We start from the raw sequence: 19736 nt of genomic DNA, 5'->3' as shown, positions 1-19736 counted from the left end.
CATCACTAGTATGTTTGACATACAAATTGGGATTTGAAGGACTCCTTTGAAAGCCTTGATCAATCAAGTACTTATCAATTTTGATGTACCATGCACGAGGAGCCTGTTTGAGGCCATAGAGTGCTTTGACTAGTCTACATACCTGGTGTTCCTTACCGGCAACCTTGAAACCTGGAGGTTGCGTCATGTAGACTTCTTCGTACTCATCTTGGCTGTGGGAGCAAATGTCTCCTCATAGTTGATGCCCTCCTTCTGTGAAAACCCTTTTGCCACCAACCGAGCCTTGTACTTATCAAGACTTCCATCAGCTTTATACTTGACTTTAAACACCCATTTCCAGCCAATGGGCTTCTTTCCTGGAGGAAGATCGGACAATACCCAAGTGTTGTTTTTCAGAAGACTATGTTGCTCGGCTGCCATAGCCTTTTCCCATTCAGGTACACCTTTAGCCTCTGTATATCTTTGAGGCTCATAAATACTGTGAAGGTTGGCCATAAGAGCAAAATTAATTGTGTGTTGCTGGCTCTTACCTCTAACAGATCTACCCTCAATGAGCTCATCATCATGAAGATCACCAATGGGCTTGGCCCACCACTTAGGTCGAAGAGTAGAAGTACCAACATCTGCTGCAGGATGAAGAGTGCTTGGAATATCTGGAGCAAGCTCCTCTGGATGTGGATCGAGAAGATCCTGAGGAAATTCAGGGGGTGCAATGTCATGCCTGGGAGACCCCACAACTTTAGAGTCAACTAAATCCCTCCCATCAAGTGGAGCTAAGGGAAGACGAACACCCATACTTACATCCTTTGGAGGGTGATCCTCAATGCTCAAATCAGGAGAGGAAGGCTGAAAAGGCCCTCTTTCTTCATCAAATACTACATCTCGATTGAATATGAGGTGATTAGTGTCTATATCAACCAGCCGATATGCCTTGTGGTTGTCACTGTAGCCGATGAACATCAATTTCTGACTCTTTGGATCCAGTTTGGTGCGCGTGGCATCTGGAATCCAAACATAAGCTGTAGAGCCAAAAACTTTCAAATGACTGATTTTGGGCTTCCTGCCAGACCAAGCTTCCTCTGGAGTCATCTTCTTAATGACTTTTGTGGGAGATCGGTTCAGAAGGTAGACTGCAGTGAAGACCGCTTCTGCCCAAAAGTGTTTTGGAACATTTCTATGCTCCAACATAGACCAAGCCATCTTAGTGATTGTACGGTTCCTGCGCTCAACAACGGGGTGTAAGGTGTGGCAAGCTGATGCTTAATGCCATGTGATGCACAAAAGTTGGTGAACTCTGTAGAACAAAATTCCCCTCCATTGTCGGACCAAAGAGTGACTATCTGATAGCTAGACTCTTTTTCCACTAAGGCCTTAAACGTTTGAAACATGGTGAACACCTCTGATTTCTGCTTAAGAAAATAAACCCACATGCGTCTACTGAAATCATCAACAAATAATAGAAAATACTTGCATCCGGTGATGGATGGAGTGTTCATGGGACCACAGATGTCTGCATCAATGAGCTGCAGGACCTTGGATGCTCTCCAAGCGTCTCCATCTGAAAACGGAGTCCTATGCTGCTTTCCAACTTGACACACTCCGCAAACTCCATGATTCTGAGTTTGAATCTCAGGTAATCCTACAACTAGATCCTCTCGAACCAACTGAGAGAGATAGTGGACATTGAGATGCCCATATCGCTGATGCCAAAGAGTTCTGATGGAAGTACTCCTAGCGGCCATGGCGAGCTCCTGAGAACCAGTAGAATCAACAAGTCTATAAAGACCATGATCCTCAATACCAACTGCAACTGTAGTGCGAGTTTCCCTATCAACAATGCTGCACTTGTGCAACCCGAAGACGACATCCAGCTGTGGTGAATGCTGCATAATTTGACTGACTGACAGTAGATTGAGCTTTATACCAGGTACAAAGTATACATTGAGGAATATTAAATCCCTCCCACAAGTTGAAATTTGAATGTTGCCCTTGCCGACAACAGTATACTCTTCACCTCCACCAAAGATCACTGAATCAATGAAAGGCACGTACTCTGTAAACCAATCTCGACGATGTGTGAAATGTCGAGAGGCTCCAGAGTCAATGTACCAAGCTGATGATTGAACATCATCAAAGGAGGTTTGGGCCATGAACGCATAGAAGGCAGATTCCTTTTGATCAGGATGCGTGGCAGAATTGGCTTTCTGCTTGGACCCTCCCTGTTTGGATTGCTGGGATGCTATCAATTTCCGGCAATCTTTCACCAAATGGCCATATATATGACAATAGGAACATTGTAAGCTCTTCTTTTTTAAGATTGCTGAGGTTGACCTTGACCTTGTCCTTTCTGCTGGAAGGACGGAGCTTTACCCTTGTACTTATGCGAAGCCGAGGCTTTGAAAGCCTGTTCAGTGGATGAACTAGCGCTGCTTCCAAATTGTTGCTTCCATCGATCCTGTTGTAGCTGCTTGTTGCAAAGATTAGGAAACTTCAAATCAGCACTAGTAGAGGAGATATTGAGCGTATCAATGAAATGCTCGTAGGATTTGGGAAGGCTTTTCAGCGTGATCACTACCATATCCTCTTCCACCATGGTTTGGCCTATAGCTTCTAACTGATCACGGATGTCCTTGATCTTTGTAAGATGTGCCTGGATAGATGATTTCTCATCCATCGTGATAGAAAACAACATATTCTTCAGAAAGAAAGCTCGGCTCTTGTCGGACGTTTCATGAAGATCCTTCAAAAGATCTCAGATCTCTTTTGCTGTTTTACCTGAAGGCACCTATGGGAGTTGATCATCTGTGACAGAGAGTTTGATAAGCATGACAACCTCTCGATTCTTCACATCATGTTTGTCTTGATTGTCACCTGCTGTTGTAGGACGAGATTCCTTGCCAAAAACAAGCTGATCAAGGCAACGATACTCAAAGATGGTAAGCATACGCTGTTTCCAGGTGTTGTAGTTGCGGCCGTTGAACTTCTGACTGTGTTCCAACATGATGTTGGTTAATGATGCCATCACAGAAATGGAGGTTGATCGAGGTCAACTAAGTGAAAGCAAGAGATAGAAGAATTTGATTTAAAAAAAAATCAGAATAGAAGCAGGTGCTGAAAAAACCGAAACCCTATAGGAGAATTTTGGCATGAATTCCAAGGCACGAATTTCGAGGTTTGGAAGAAACCCAAAAATTAAAATTTTCTGCACACTTAAAACAGCATAAATGGTGCCCAAAAAACAACAAAAATCCCAACGTCCACAGAAATAGCAGAAATTGTGAACTGTTTAAATTCCAAGGCAAATTTGCTGGCACAAATTTTGAGGTGTGGAAAACGAGGCACCCAGAGAAATCTGAGACCAACCCAGAAAAGCTGTCGAAAAACCCACCAAAAATCTGAAAACAGAATGCAAATCCGATTGCTCAAAAATTGAGGCACGGAAAACGATGCACCCAGAAAAATCTAATGATGACCCAGTTGAGGTCTCAAAAAACCCACCAAGAATCTCCAACCAGAATAAAATTTCGACTTGAACTAAAGGGTCAAAACCCTAGTCGAAAATTGCAGAACCCTAGGAAAAATTTCAACCTGCAAAAAAAAATCTGCCCAGGAAGAGAAAAAGAATTTGCTCTTTTAAAAAAAAACAGTTTAAAAAAAATCTCCTCAATAAAAACTTAGAAAAATTTTAATAACAAAAATTTTCGAAATTTTTAATTTCCATGTTCTGATACCATGAAAAATAAATTGAATGAATGATTCAATAATCGGATGATTACATTGAACGATATACACACGTATATATAGAGGTTACAAGACGATGTTCTATAATTAGAACATAACGTTAAAGTAAAAGATTAAAGAGCTAAATGCTAAATTAAGCGCAAAAGCTAAATTAAGCTTAAAAGCTAATTAACTAAAAAGAAAAAGCTAAATTCTAAATAAAGCTTAAAAGCTAATAGCCCATAAGTACAGGGTAGTAAGAACATGGCTTTAATACCTTTGTATGAAAATGTATAAACCTCTGATTAATCGTCTCCATTTTACAAAGACACATTTCAACACATTTATACCATTGATTTTGTCCCTTTACATATATAGAGGTATTTAAATAATTGTGCCTTCGAATTCTCAATACTCATGTCCCAACTTACTCATTTATTACTTACATGTTTTGTCTTTTAGTAGATTTTGCCCTAACATATATATCTTATTTGTTGAAAATAGTAGCTAGCTTGGATACCTGACTATTGCATTTTAATGTTGTCAATGACAATTAAAATCAACATGTTTTATCTCTCATGTAATTCAAACTGTTTAGGGCTGGGCCCAAACACATGTAACGTGAAGGCAAATGATGTAACTTAGGGCTGGGCCCTGATACATGTAACGTGAAGGCAAATGATGTAACTTATAAATGGCAATGTAATATAAATAAATTATTATGCAAGCGGACTTGGGTGATTGGCGCCAAAGGATGGATATAAAACAAACATCAAATGAAGTCATTAATCATCATCTTATGCAAATGTAATCTGCTCTCCAAACAGCGATCTCTCCTTCACTTGTGCGAACTTGTTCAAGTCAATTGGGTGAATTTATTAAGGTGAATAGTGGAGTGAATTTTTGAAGATCATCATGCGAATTTGATGAAGACTCTTCTTGTGCAAATCTGGTCTTCATTGAAGGGAATCATAAAGATATCCATGCGAATCTGAGAGAACTCTCATGCAAAGGCTGGAACATGTGAATTGGCCTACATTGTATGTTGATCTTCCTTTAGCCACTTGCTGTTGATCTTCCTTTAGCCACTTGCTGTTGATAAGGGCCGCAATCTACATTGTTATTCTGATCTGCTTCCTCACTGATTGGACAACAATCTGAGATAAGTTCATTGCCTTGTACTTGCCTACGTTTGAGATAATACATATTGAATTTTGAGGCTGAGTTTTTCACCTCCAAGAGGGAGGTTTTCTCAGGGTATTGGTGTGTTTTTGTCTTGTGTTTTCATTGCAGTTATTGTTTATCTACAGTTTGTTATAATCTGATTGTTAAAATTAACATGGTATCAGAGCTTTAGGTTCATTCTAAATAATGAGATTATTAGTTGTCCTTCAATTTCAGTTTGCTTTTAGTTTTGCAAGATGGTTGCAGGTCTGAAAGTAGAGGACAGACTTGAAGGTGCCCTCAATTTTACATCATGAAGAATTAGAGCTGTTACTGTTTGTGGAAGACAAGGATCTGATTGAGCCTTCGGATCCGGATGAGCTAAAGCAATTCAAGAAGAATGCTCTCAAGGCAAAGAAGTTCCTTATTGATTCCGCGAAGGATCATCTTGTTCTAGTTATCTGCAAATTGAAGACAGCCTGAGAGATTTTTAAACATCTAGAAGGGATGTAGGAGATCAACAACATCAGCCAGACACTTACATTGAGGCAACAACTTCTTCAAGTCAAGATGAGCAAAGGAGATTTAGTCATGTGCTTCATGAAAATTTCAGAATTGAAGGACCAACTCAGCACCATTGGAAGCGAAGTTGTGGACAAAGATATTGTCATGATTGCTTTGAATGGTCTTCCTGACTCTTGGGATCCATTCATTCAAAGCATAAGTGGAAGAGCTGAATTTCCTTCCTTCGATCGCCTCCCGTCAGATTGCATTCAAGAGGAGTCATGCCTTGCCGCCAGAGGAATGCATAAAGGCACTCATGGAGGAGATTAACATGTACTTGCATCTCAACATGTTAAAAGAAAGGGTGGCCATTGGAAGAAGAACAACTTCAAAAGAGATAGAGACTTCAGATCTCCTGCTGCTTACGATTCAAGGAAGAAGCCAAGGGATCTTTCACGTGTCGGTTGCTTCAGATGTGACAAGTTTGCACAGTATGCTAAAGAATGTCAGAATCCGCCCAGGCAAGGAGAGGCCAACCAGAATGAAGTTGCAAATTTAGAGGATAATGAAGGCTATCTCTTCATTTCTACCTTGTCCAACAATGTGCCAACCGATTGCAACACTTGGTTGATAATCAGTGGTGCATCTAGACACATCACGGGATATCAAGAGCATCTCTCAAACTTGATGGAGAAAGAGTCCAACCTTCATGTGGTAATTGGTGATGATGCTTAGTATTCGGTAAGAGGTTTTGGTAACACTTCTCTAAATTTAGAATTCAGCATGTCCTTGCATCTTAGTGATATTTTATTTGTTCTTGGAATTAAGAGGAATATAATTTCTATTTTTGCCCTAGAAGATAAAGGTTATCAAATAGCATTTTTTGAGGGTAAAGTACTTGCATGGCCTAAGAAATCTAGTATTAAATCTGCTCGTGTTATTGGAAATAGATATGATAGTTTGTATAAGCTTTCAGCTAACCCCATTCGAGCACTCATTCATGAAGCTTTTGAATCTAGCGAGCCATGGCATAGAAGGCTAGACCATCTTCACCATCAGGCACTTCCTTCACTTGAAAAAATGGTTAAAGGTATGCCTAAACTTAGTCAATTTCATGATGATACTTGCAAAGGTTGTGCATTAGGTAAGAACACTAAAAACACATTTCATAAAAGTGAAAGTAGAGCTAAGGAAAAATTAGCACTTGTTCATTTTGATTTATGTAGACCCATTCATTTTGATTTATGTAGACCCATGTCCGTTCCTTCACCTAGCGGATTTCTATACTATGTTACATTTATGGATGATTTTTCTAGAAAGAATTGGATTTACTTTCTAAAATTTAAAGAATTTGATGAAGTGCTAAGTAGGTTTAAAGAATTTAAAGCCCTAGCTGAAAATATGTCTAGTAAAAAGATTAAAGTGTTAAGATCTGACAATGGAGGTGAATACACCTCAAGTGGCTTCAATGACTTTTGTTTAGAGACAGGAATTAAGAGGGAGTTCTGCGTCCCCTACAATCCTCAACAAAATGGTGTAGTTGAATGAAAGAATAGAACCATTGTTGAAGCAGCCAAAGCTATGATTCACATCAGGACCTGCAAACATTCTTATGGGCTAAATCTTCCAAGATTGCAGCGTACATTCATAATAGATGCCCTCACCATGTCTTGATGAACATAACTCCTGAGGAAGCTTTCACTAGAGTCAAACTAGATATCAACCACCTAAGGATCTTTGGAAGTCCTGTCTATGTTCATGTACCAAAGGAAAAGAGGACTAAGATAGAGCCTTCCGAGAAGAAGGGTATTCTTGTTGGATATAGTGAATCTTCCAAGGCTTTTTGCATCTACATTCTCGGTTAAAGGTATATTGAGGTAAGTAGGGATGTCACCTTTGAAAAAAATATTGGTTTCAATCATAGTTTTAAAACTCGTGGACTCGCCACGGACTCGCGAGTCCATGGGAGCCACGAGTCGACTCGCCAAGGACTCGCGAGGCGAGTCCATATGAAGGACTCGCGAGTCTTTTGCATGGACTCGTGAGTCTTTCAGATGGACTCGCGCGACCCAGAAAAAAAGCCATGCAAGCTTTAAAATTGAGTTTAACATGTGAAAAAATTTGGTCTCTCCGTCAGGATTTATGTATGGAATATAACATTTCCTTATATCTTTCTTCTTTCTTATACTTTAAGTTATATTCCATATATACTGTCAGGATGTTTGAGAGTGGTTTCGGACCTCCATGAGTTATAATGCAAAATCTAGTTTTTGGAGGATTCTTCAATTTTCCAGACTTAGTCAAATTTCAGGATCCTTCGGCGATGCCCCTTGACCCCAACTTGGGGGCGCTGCCCCCAAACCCCTGTCGAAAAATATAGGGGGAAATTGTGTAGATGGAAGTAGGGAAAATTTAACCTTTGAGTCTGATTAGGCTCCATATAAAAGCATAATTAGCATTGAAGAAATCTTGGTATTATACATTTTAGAGTTGAAAGTTTGAAACTATGGGTATGTGACGTGTAATGTTTCAATTATGGCTCTTATGTTCTCTAAATGCATTAATTTCTTTATTTTTTTTGTAAAACTACGGTTTTTTTTTTTTGCCTAGTCCTTGCTGAGTCTTTCACGAGTCCGAGTCCAAATTTTTGGTTTGCCGAGTCCGTGGCGAGTCCGAGTTTTTCAACTATGGTTTCAATAAATCTATAGGTTCTCTTATTGATAATGATAAAGAAGTTAATGATAATCAAAATATGGATATTGATACTAACCTTGAGATTCAGAGGGAGTCTATTGAGCCTCTCGAACCTATTGAGCATGATGATTCCCCTGAGCCTCTGGTTCTAACAAATGGACCTAGAGATATTGCAGTTAGCAAGAAAAGACCACTTTCGGTTAGGAGCACAATTCAAGATGTAGAAAAGTTTGCAGCTCCTAGTGGCACTTTCAGAGAAAGTAAGAGACCTCAAAAGTTCTCCAACTATGTTGCAATGATGTGCAACATCATTGAGGTTGAACCATCCAGCATAGAAGAAGCTATGAACCAGCAAGCATGGAAATTAGCTATGGACGAAGAGTATCAATCCATCATCAAAAATGATGTTTGGGATATTGTGCTTAGACCTAAAGGTAAGTCTATTGTTTCTTCCAAATAGTTGTTTAAAATTAAACATGCTGCTGATGGTAGTATAGAGAAATATAAAGCTAGATTTGTAGCTTGTGGTTTTTCTCAAAATGAAGGCATATATTATGAAGAAACATTTGCTCTTGTTGCTAGATATACTTCGATTAGAATTATTATAACTATTGTTGTAGCCAAGGTTGGAAGTTACATCAGATGGATGTAAAGACTGCTTTCCTTAATGTTGTTATTGAGGAAGAAGTCTATATTGAACAACCTGAAGGTTATGAGATTCATAATAGAGAAACTCATGTGTGCAGACTGAAGAAAACTCTCTACGGCCTCAAGCAAGCTCCTCGAGCTTGGTATGAAAGAATTGATAAGTACTTGGTTAGTTTAGGTTTTTGTAAGAATGATGCTGATCCTAACATTTACTTTAAAGTATTTAATGGTGAAATGCTAATTCTGGTTTTATATGTGGATGATTTATTCCTAATTGGTGAAAATAGTCTCATCATTAGGTGTAAGAAAGAATTAGCTATTGAATTTGAAATGAAGGATCTAGGTCTAACGCATTACTTTCTAGGGTTAGAAGTGTGGCAAAGACCTAATGAAATTATTCCATGTCAAGGAAAATATACTATTGATATATTGAAAAGATTTGGTATGATGGATTGTAAATCTATGTCTACTCCTATGGAAACTAACTTGAAGAAGTTGAGTATTTCTGTAGCTAATTCTGATTTTGCAGATCCTTTAGAGTACAGGCAGTTGATTGGATCCTTGATGTATCTAGTTAACGCTAGACCAGATATTTGCTATGTAGTGAGTGCACTTTAGCCAATTCATGAACCAGCCAAAGCATGTTCACTTGGTGGCAACCAAGCACATCCTAAGATACTTGTGTGGAACAGTTAGCTATGGGCTAAAGTATCCAATCAACATTGTGATTAATTTGGAAGGCTACTCTGATTTTGACTGGGCTGGAAGTGTTATTGACAAGAAAAGCACTTCAGGAATTTGTTTCAGCTTGGGTTCCACTATGATCTCTTGGGCCAGTAGGAAACAGTCCTCAGTTGCATTGAGTACTGCAGAAGCTGAATACATTGCTTCAAGTGTGGCAACTAGAGAAGCAGTTTGGCTTCGCAAGCTTCTTGCAGGGTTGTTTGGACAACTTTGGGAATCCACTGTTATTTATTGTGATAATCAGAGTTGTATTAAAATGTCTAATAATCTCGTTTTTTCATGACAAGTCAAAACACGTGGAAACTCATTATCACTATGTTCGTGATATGGCACAAAGAGGTGCCATTCAGCTGAAGCCTGAAATATATCAGCACTGATGAATAGGTTTCAGATGTTCTCACCAAGCCTCTAGCTCGAGTGAAGTTTGAGTACTTTAGAGAGAAGCTTGGAATTGTGGAGAACACAACATTGATTGAGAGGGAGTCTCAATCTTAGTGATGCAATTTAGTTTGCATCCTCCACCCTCTGCGGGCAATGTAAGGTGGAGTCACCCTTTGTGGACAATGCAAGGTGACATTGTATCCTTCTCTGGGAGAAGGCTGAGGTGTAAGACCTCTTCCACCCTCTGCGGCCAATGCAAGGTGGATCCATCCTCTGCGGGCAATGCAAGATGGACATCATGAAATGAGTTCATGATATTTATTTGTTTTATTGCAGGTATACTCTATGGATCTTATACATTCATCCATGTGGGCAATGCAAGATGAAGGTCATGAATGGATCATGACAAGTGGTATATATCCTCCCTAGCTAAGAGGGAGTGTTGAATATAGTAGCTAGCTCGGATACCTGACTATTGCATTTTAATGTTGTCAATGACAATTAAAATCAACATGTATTATCTCTCATGTAATTCAAACTATTTAGGGCTGGGCCCAAACACATGTAACGTGAAGGCAAATGATGTAACTTAGGGCTAGGCCCAAACACATGTAATGTGAAGGCAAATGATGTAACTTATAAATGGCAATGTAATATAAATAAATTAATATGCAAGTCGACTTGGGTGATTGGTGCCAAAGGATGGATATAAAACAAACATCAAATGAAGTCATTAATCATCATCTTATGCAAATGTAATCTGCTCTCCAAACAACAATCTCTCCTTCACTTGTGCGAACTTGTTCAAGTCAATTGGGTGAATTTATTAAGGCGAATAGTGGAGCGAATTTATCAAGATCATCATGCAAATTTGATGAAGACTCTTCTTGTGCAAATCTGGTCTTCCTTGAAGGGAATCATAAAGATATCCATGCGAATCTGAGAGAACTCTCATGCAAAGGTTGGAACATGTGAATTAGCCTACATTGTATGTTGATCTTCCTTTAGCCACCTGCTGTTGACAAGCGCTGCAATCTACATTGTTATTCTGATCTGCTTCCTCACTGATTGGACAGCAATATGAGATAAGTTCATTGCCTTGTACTCGCCTACATTTGAGATAATACATATTGAATTTTGAGGTTGGGTTTTTCACCTCCAAGAGGGAGGTTTTCTCAGGGTATTGGTGTGTTTTTGTCTTGTGTTTTCATTGCAGTTACTGTTTATCTATAGTCTGTTATAATTTGATTGTTAAAATTAACATTATTTAATCAGATTCTCATTTTGAGAAACTTATCAAACAAGGTCCACATAGTGGTGAGTAGTTGCCTTAATAGTACTGTAATAAAAGTCCCGAACGTTAGATGAGTTGGCTTGGGCCGTGGGTTTGCTCCCCATTGGTCTTGGGTTCAACTCCTGCCAGGCTTGCCTGGTGTTTGGAGCTTGCGAGCGGTCTCCACACCTCCAGTGGACTAGTCTCACCTCAGCTCGCCTTTCCTTGAACCCCAACTTGGCATCCATAAGACCAAGGTAAGGCGAGGGGAGACGCTGGGCTGGGTCGCGAGGATACCACTGGGGTACAAAAAAAAATAGTATTGTAATAAAAACATTTATTGTAATTCTTAATTATTGTAATTTTGAATTATTGTTATTTTAAAATTATATTATTTTAATAATATATATGTAATGTTAACTATTACTCTCACTTCAATAAAATAGTATTAATAATTATAATATAATAAAACATTAAAGTGAAAATATACATTTTTTCTTAAAAATATAATCTGTAATGTCCCCCTTTTGAATCACCTTATATTTTGCGCACAAGAGATTAGAGTATCACAGTTTAGGTCTAATCTGATTGCTTTATGAGAGCTCCTGTTATGGTTCGATGTCCTTATCAAATGAAACCTTCTCCCTTTATATCTTCCAATGTGAGCGAGGGTCACACCTCTTGATCATGCCTGCCCTTGACAATCACCACCCTTCAAAAGAGTCACAACCCTTCATCATTTATGCCCATTGAAAGAGTCTCAACCTTTCGTAATTATGCCCTTTGAAAGAGTCACAACCTTTCACAATTACAACCCTTTCAAAAGAGTCACAACCTTTTATAATTTATGCCATCCTTTGGAAGAGTCACTTCCTTATTTACTTCCTATTCCTTCTTTATTCTGTTGATTCTTCCTTGATTCATATGCTCCGTTATTTCTTTTTCCTCCTCGCTCTCCCCTCTCAAATGAGGTTCTCTTCTCTGTTTTATATCTCATGTTTGAGGGAGACAACTTTTCATTTCATGCCTTTTGACCATTCATTATTGCGTATGTCTACTGGAGCTCAAGGCAGAGACTTGCATGTCAATTGCGACTCCTTTCTTTTTAGTGCTTAATTTAGATAGGTTTATTTACTAGAAAGTAGGACAAGAAACTCTATAAATTGGAGATTTTGATTCATTGTTAAGGGTCCACAAATTGATGATTTGAGGCCCATTTAGAGATTTTAGATTACTTTTATGCAGATTGCTATGAATTGGAGTAGTTTTTGTGATACATTCTTTGGCATTAATACAAGAAGCAACTTCTAGATTTCCTAATATATGCGTATGTCTACTATAATAAGAAAAGTGAAATTAACGTTTAAAAATATTGAAGATTTTTTGGCCATATCATAGGATTTAATTTTATTATTAAATCCTATTTCAAAGTGGGGACATTACAGTCCACTCCACCCATGATTGGTTGTCCTCAAGCAATGATCATGGAGTGTTGAAACAATTCCCAATATGAAATGACTTTGTAAATACACATGGAATAAACTTGCTGAAAACACATCAAACATGATGTGAAGCATATTCAAGAAATAAGGCCTGATGCACACATAGAGTAGACATTTTGGAAACACATCAGGTATGAACCAAACACGGAGCATACACTTAAAACACGGAGCATGCACATGAAAACACGGAGGATACACATGAATGCATGTAGAGATAGTGAACAGGCAGATTACAATAAAATTTATGAGTAGCTAATTAACCTATAACTAATCATTGCTTAGTTCGGTAGGAACTCGAAATGGCAATAGTAAACGCCCAACCCAACTAAGCCCCAAAGCACGTCACATCCAAATTGTGGCCATTCGCCTCATATGCCACAAGAGGCAGGAATGTCCAACTATGACTAGTTCCATCCCTTTGGCTAATCAATTCATCACTTGGCCCACAAGAGGCAGGAACGTCCAACTATGTCCAGTTCCATCCCTTGGGGTAATCTAACTTGCTTCTTATTTTAGTCATAGGACTGTCACTACTCATTACTCTTCCATGTAGGGTTAATTGAAATTCTCAAAACCCTTGTCCCTCTTGTGGCCTCTTCTTGGTTTAAAAAGCCACGAATGTCTCATTTTGGACTGTCATACCTTCATCCATGCAATACAGGGTTGGCCTTTCTCTATCATGTTCTATGAACTGTCATCTTATCTTTAAACTCTGCATCTGCGACTATGTTCTTGAAGTTTTCCATATAGACCAAATCCTTGGATTGTTCCAATAATTTTAGGGCGTTTTAGAATTGACACTTGATAGTTGCCACTAATTAGACCTGCTAGAGATTGTCCTAATGATCTTTATTCACTGTAATAACTAATATGTCTCCTGTTTAATTGTTATTGCAGCATGAGCTCATGTTTAAAATTTATACATTCACTATTGTCACAGTTTTTAAACTTGGTGTGCCAACTGAGCATTAATTTCTGGAGACACCAATCCCCACTACTGAGCACCTGCTCTGGAAGAGACACCAATCTCTTGAAAAATGAGGCACCAACTTCCAAAGAAATAAAAGATTAAATAATTGATCTCCTTCTTCAATCAGTTCTGAAACTCTGTACCAGTTTGCTCAAAAAAATTGCTTCTTAAATCTGCTTATACTCTACCCAAAGGTCTGTACATATTCACCCTTAAGATCTGTAACAAAACACCTTCAAAATCTGCTCAATGTTCTTCAAAAATTTCTGCTCAAGAGGTCTGATACAATCTGCTCACAAAGTCTGAAATAATTTGCTTATTAAACCTTCAAAGTGGGGACATTACAGTCCCCTCCCAAATTTGCCCTAGAATTTACCCACAAGAGTAGTTGTTAGGATTATACAATGCTGGAAAAAACAGATCTGGAAAGAGTATAAGTTTGCTGCTCTCAAGCCTGATCTGAATGTTATCCACCATTGGTAATATTTAGTTATTTGCTGATGGAATTATGAAGGTTTGATCTTAAGTTTATTTGCTTCCTTAAATTGGAATGCCTTTCCTCTTGATCGATTGTGGTAATTCCTTCTCCTCTCTGCTGCTCGACGATCTCCAATAATCTGCTAAGAAGTCTGCTTGAGGTCTGTGATGTAATCTGCTTCAGACCTACTGCTTTTCTCTGCTCTTCATTCAGGAGAATATGCCCCAAAAAATATATATCGAAATGTCCCCCTTTTGAATCACCTTATATTTTGCCCACAAGAGATTAGAGTGTCACAGTTCAGGTCTGATCTGATTGCTTTATGAGAGCTCCTGCTATGCTTTGGTGTCCTCCTCATATGAAACCTTCTCCCTTTATATCTTCCAATGTGAGGGAGGGTCACACCTCTTCATCATGTCTGCCCTTGTAAAGGTCACAACCCTTCATCATTTATGCCCATCGAAAGAGTCCCAACCTTCTGTAATTATTCCCTTTGAAAGAGTCACAACCTTTTATAATTATCATTCTTTCGAAAGAGTCACAACCCTTAATCATTTTATACCCTTTGAAAGAGTCATAACCTTTCATTATTTCTGACATCCTTTGGAAGAGTCACTTCCTTATTTACTTTCCATTCATTCTTTCTTTCATTGATTCTTCCTTGATTCACATCCTCCATTATTTCTTTTCCTCCTCCCTCTGCACTCTCAAATGAGGTTCTCATCTCCCTTTTATATCTCATGTTTGAGGGAGTCACAACTTTTCATTTCATGCCTTTTGACCATTCATTAACTTAATTAAATTTTAATTATATTTAATTTTATTCTTTTATATTTTAATATTACTATTAAATCCTATTTCAAAGTAAGGACATTACATGATCCTAATCTAATCAAAAAAATCTATACAATAAAATAATCTTAAATTTAATTATTAACTATTATTTTAATTATATTTATGTACTATATAGTTATAACTAATCTTAATAAAATAAATATTAATAATTATAATATCGTATGATATAAACATTAGAGTGAAAATAGGCTTTTTTTAATGAGTAAATGAAAAATATTTAAATTTATTAATAAAAGATTAAATTATTTTGTATATATTAAGAGAATGAAAAATAAAATTATGATTTTCAAAAAGTACTAAAAAATAGAATGATTTCAAAAAATTATACAAAATTATAATTTGAATGAATACATAATAGTTTAATTTTTCATTTTATTTAGTTTAATTAAATAGTGTGAATCAAATCCCTATAAAATAGTTAATTGGTTCTATTATTTATAAGAAATAAAAAATTATTAAAATTTATATATCTGTATAGAAAAATCAGTTTATTTAAAATATTATAAATAAATTTAAAATAGATATTTATTTTTTAATATAAAGAAATAAGAAAAACCTAAAAAATCTATCATTCTTACATATCCTCTCCTAACCAATCATAATGTAGATAAATAATTGCTACAATATAGTAAGTAAAAATATAAATCTCTACCAAAAATTGTAAATTAAATGAGATAGGTGTGTACGTCGGGTTAGGTTGTGTGGTTAGGTTAGGCTGACTTCAGTAGATTTATGAAGCCATGCTTTAAAAGAAACGAAAAATGGTAAATTAAAAGAAATTAGTCTGAAAGAAACCCAAAACTGAATGGTTTTTCTTGATATAAAGGGACGTTTTTGTATCCATCGATCAGACTTTCCTTTTCTTAAACTGTATCTAGTCGGTTGAAAAATAAAATCTAAACTATGATGGCTGTGTGATTAGATTAGGTTGATTTTAGTAGATTAATGTTAATTATGCCTGGAGATGTTTTTCTGTGGCAGCAAAATATGGAGTTCTATGTTGCGGCTTTGTACATAAAAAAATAAAACACAGCCAACATATATTTATAAAATAAACTAAAAATATAAAATAACTTCAGAGTAAATAATCTAAACTAAAATAATTCTCAAGTAAATAAAATAGCTCTTATGGAAATTAAATTAAAATAATCTTTAAATTGTTCTAAAATAAAATAGAATAACTCTTAAGTAAATAAAAATAAAATAATTCTTGAATAGTTCTAAAATAAAATAAAATAATAATAAAAAATCTTAAATAAAATAAAATAAAATAAGTAAAGTAAATAAAATAACTCTTAATTAAATAAAAATAAATCTTCAATTAAAAATAAAGTAATTCTTAAATAGTTCTAAAGCAAAATAAAATAGTGTAAAAGTGATATCTCTCTTGGCATCTTTTATAGAGACGCATTTTACATAATGTTACTAGTTTTATAATTTGCGTAAATCTATATTTATCATAACAGTTTAAAGGTTTCAATTGGCTGTTTTTGTGAAAGCCTTTGTTGTGTATTATCATCTAAAAAAGTTGGATGTTTTTAATCATCCTAATATAGAAAAATGAGTACAAATGTTTCTTCTTCCAATTGTTACTCTATTTCTTTAGAGAATAACTGATTTTAAAACTTAAAAGTTAAAACTCTGTGTGATATAGCCTTGAAAAAGTAAAACTGTAATATAATCAACACTGTTGACTAAACCATTTACACAATCTGGGATAAACTCTGATATCGTTAGTAACATTTAGACCATAATTTTTAGTTCTATTATGTTGCTAATCTGCTTATGAATAAATCTACTTCAATACTGCTTAAAGATATCGAATCTCAAACAAGAATACATATGGCACTGCTTGAGATTTACAATAGCCCTATTTCAGCAAGGAGATGAAGATGAAAATCTGATGTTTAGGATATATATTTGTGTAAGATCTTGAAGGCAAAAGTTTAAGTCTGCAACAAAATCTTCATATTTCCTATATTTAAAATGTCAAACTGTGAAGAAGCAAAGTTGTCTGGACAATAATTATATCTATCACCACCATTCATTCAAGTTGTAGAATAATTCATATTAGCATCAGACTCCCTCAAGTAATCACCACCCACCTCATTTGCCATGCCGTTTCTCAAATTTTTCAAACGGTGATTCTCAAATGTTTTTATGTATTCCTTTCATTTTATTGGCTCATTTTAACCTTAGGAGAAGTAAAATGAGCAGATGAGAAGATGGGAAACTTTAAGTTTAGGGTTCAGGCTAGGGCGTTGTAATTTTTCAAGTTTACTTTGAATAGATAAATATTTGGGCTAAACTTTTAAACACTAATGAAGGTTTTTCATTTAATTACACCCTAATTAGGGTAGAACATTGGGTTACACCTAAATTAGTAGGGTGTGTTCAATGACAGTAGCATTTTCCTACAAATTTGGGACCAAATGTTACGTAAACCCTCAAATGTAAAATTAAAATAACTGTTTTTAAGAATCCAATGTTTTTAATAATTGGGTTTTTTAAATGTCTTATGTTTATTTCCAATCTCTATGCATGGCATTTGACAGGAAATAACAATATCAATAATTGAATTCCATTTACACTTTTGCCACACTTTATCAAAAAGGATTAATGGTAGTAACAAAATATGGGTTGTAGCTAACAACCAAAAAGTTGCAAATTTTATGTAAAATGTTCCTCAAACTATTCAAGTTGGCACCATTTATCATTACCCAACATAAATTTTGAAGGATTATTTTATTTCTGCCACAAAGTATAATTCTCACATTTGAGCTATTTTATTTTTTATCTTCCTTCTTAGCTGTTGGAGACGTTAATAAAGAATTGCGGGGAGTATGTACACATGCAAGTTGCTGACCGGGATGTGCTGCATGAGATGGTGAAGTTAGTTAAGAAGAAAAATGTCAGTAGTCTTATCTCGAACATCCTATGCATTGTTGGATATATCTTTATATGCATTATTTGTATTTTCATTTATGGTTGATCTCTTTTTGCTTTTGCATTTATTTTTATCTTATTTTTATTTTAAGTCATAATCGTAGGTTTTGTATATTTTATTTGCAGGCAGATTTGCATGTCAAAGATAAGATATTAGTTCTGATAGATACATGGCAAGATGCCTTTGGTGGAACCATGGGAAGATATCCTCAATACTATGCTGCATACCACGAGTTAGTGGTAACTACTTTACTTCCCCTAACTTTTTGAGATCACATTAGTTGTCAAGGAGTGCATTTGGTTGCAAAAGCTCATAAAGGTCTACATGGCATGGATGTTTCTCTTTTTTATAGGATTTTTTGTTGCTTACATTTTGAAAACAGCCAAGACTACATAGTATATACCATAAACATTGCCATGTTCTATACAATTAAATTGTAATTTTGAAATATAATGTATGTAATAAGTGACCTGCTAAAACATGGTAATTGTAGCTCAAAAAATTAAATCCAAAGTACAAAAGAAGGTAAATGAGCAAGTTGGAAGGCATAAACTTTGAAATCCTTTATGCTCTTTGTAAAACAAAAACTGTTAATGGTTAAAAAAATGTTTCAAGTTTTAAAATGGTAATTATATTGAGCTCCCGATCCTTCATGGTGCAGAAAAGACTGTAAGAGGTTGGATAATGAAAGCAAGACACATTGGACAAGATGATATATGATGGCGTAGACAGAAAAGGAATATTCTAAAGTAATGTTTGATTACATGAAGGAAACTGATGCAAAGCTCCTCTTGAGATTTCCCTCTGTTTTTGCTGATTAATATTGTGTTGAACAAAAGGAATCGGATAAACAAATCCAACTGGGCATACCCTTTGAGACTGCTTGGACCAGATATGCTAGCAACTGTTGGCCGTGGATGGCCAGGGATGGTGGGGCATGTTTATTCGTAATTCAATAATTCATATAATGTATGAAAAGAAATAGCAGCAATTATGTTCATTGATTAAAGTTTACCACCAAAAAAATATAAATATAAAACCTCATAATATTTGATTTCAGTGTTTCATTGTTCAATATCAAATTGAAAATGTCAAAATGCACAACTATGCCTCATTTGGGCTATCACTATCGAAAGACACATCTGATGTTTATTCACATCTGGGTTCTACTTATACTTAGGAGTTTGTTGATCTTCAGTTGCAAGCTACTCTAAATTATCAACGTACCTGATTATCCCCACAACATGTGATATAATAGAATAAATATATCTGCAAGCATCATTTAGAAAATCAAAATTAATAATTAGAAAAACAATATTATAAAAACAAAAGGTAAATCTGAATGCTAATTATTTTAAAAAGTATCAAATTGAAATGACATCATCAGAAATTAAATTTTCAAATAAAAAGCAACTTAGTAAACATTTTAATTTTTTTTATCTTGTAGTGGTCCACCAAAAATCATCAAGCATTTTTTTGTCTCACCTTCTTTTCTTCTGATCTTGATTTGGTCCACTTTTTTCCTCCCTTCACAAACCACCTTGGGTTGTAAAGCCTTTCGTGTCTCCAACATTATCTCCAACAAAATGAAATAGCTATCATATCTAGTCTCAATTGGCTTGATGAGTTTTTTCTTTTTTTCTTTTTTGAAAAAAGACCTAAATAATCCAAGTGATGTGTGGTGGTTACATCATTGAAATTTGATACATCTCTAGTTTTAGCCACCAATGTCTTCATCTAGTCTATTTTCTTGATGTCTTTTAAAGCATGAAGACAACATGGGATCCAAAAAATATATTTGTTAGCGCTTTCAACCATCAAATTAGCTAACTTGCAATTGTGTGATGAATCAGTCA

At 35.9% G+C, this 19736-nt stretch overlaps 1 protein-coding gene across 1 annotated transcript in view; it reads left to right on the top strand.

Moving 5' to 3' along the window:
• The window catches only part of LOC131048024 (TOM1-like protein 4), a 58220-nt gene that overhangs the window by 16121 nt on the left and 22363 nt on the right, over nucleotides 1–19736 (top strand). The window contains exons 3-4 of the mRNA XM_057981851.2: nucleotides 17743–17844; nucleotides 18006–18119. Of these exons, the coding sequence (XP_057837834.2) occupies nucleotides 17743–17844; nucleotides 18006–18119 (216 nt within the window). The remainder of the gene's footprint in view (nucleotides 1–17742; nucleotides 17845–18005; nucleotides 18120–19736) is intronic.

Source organism: Cryptomeria japonica, chromosome 6 (genome assembly GCF_030272615.1).
Source record: "Cryptomeria japonica chromosome 6, Sugi_1.0, whole genome shotgun sequence".
Taxonomy (NCBI): domain Eukaryota; kingdom Viridiplantae; phylum Streptophyta; class Pinopsida; order Cupressales; family Cupressaceae; genus Cryptomeria; species Cryptomeria japonica.
Note: the sequence above shows the minus strand (reverse complement) of the source record. Positions and strands in the feature narration are given on the sequence as shown.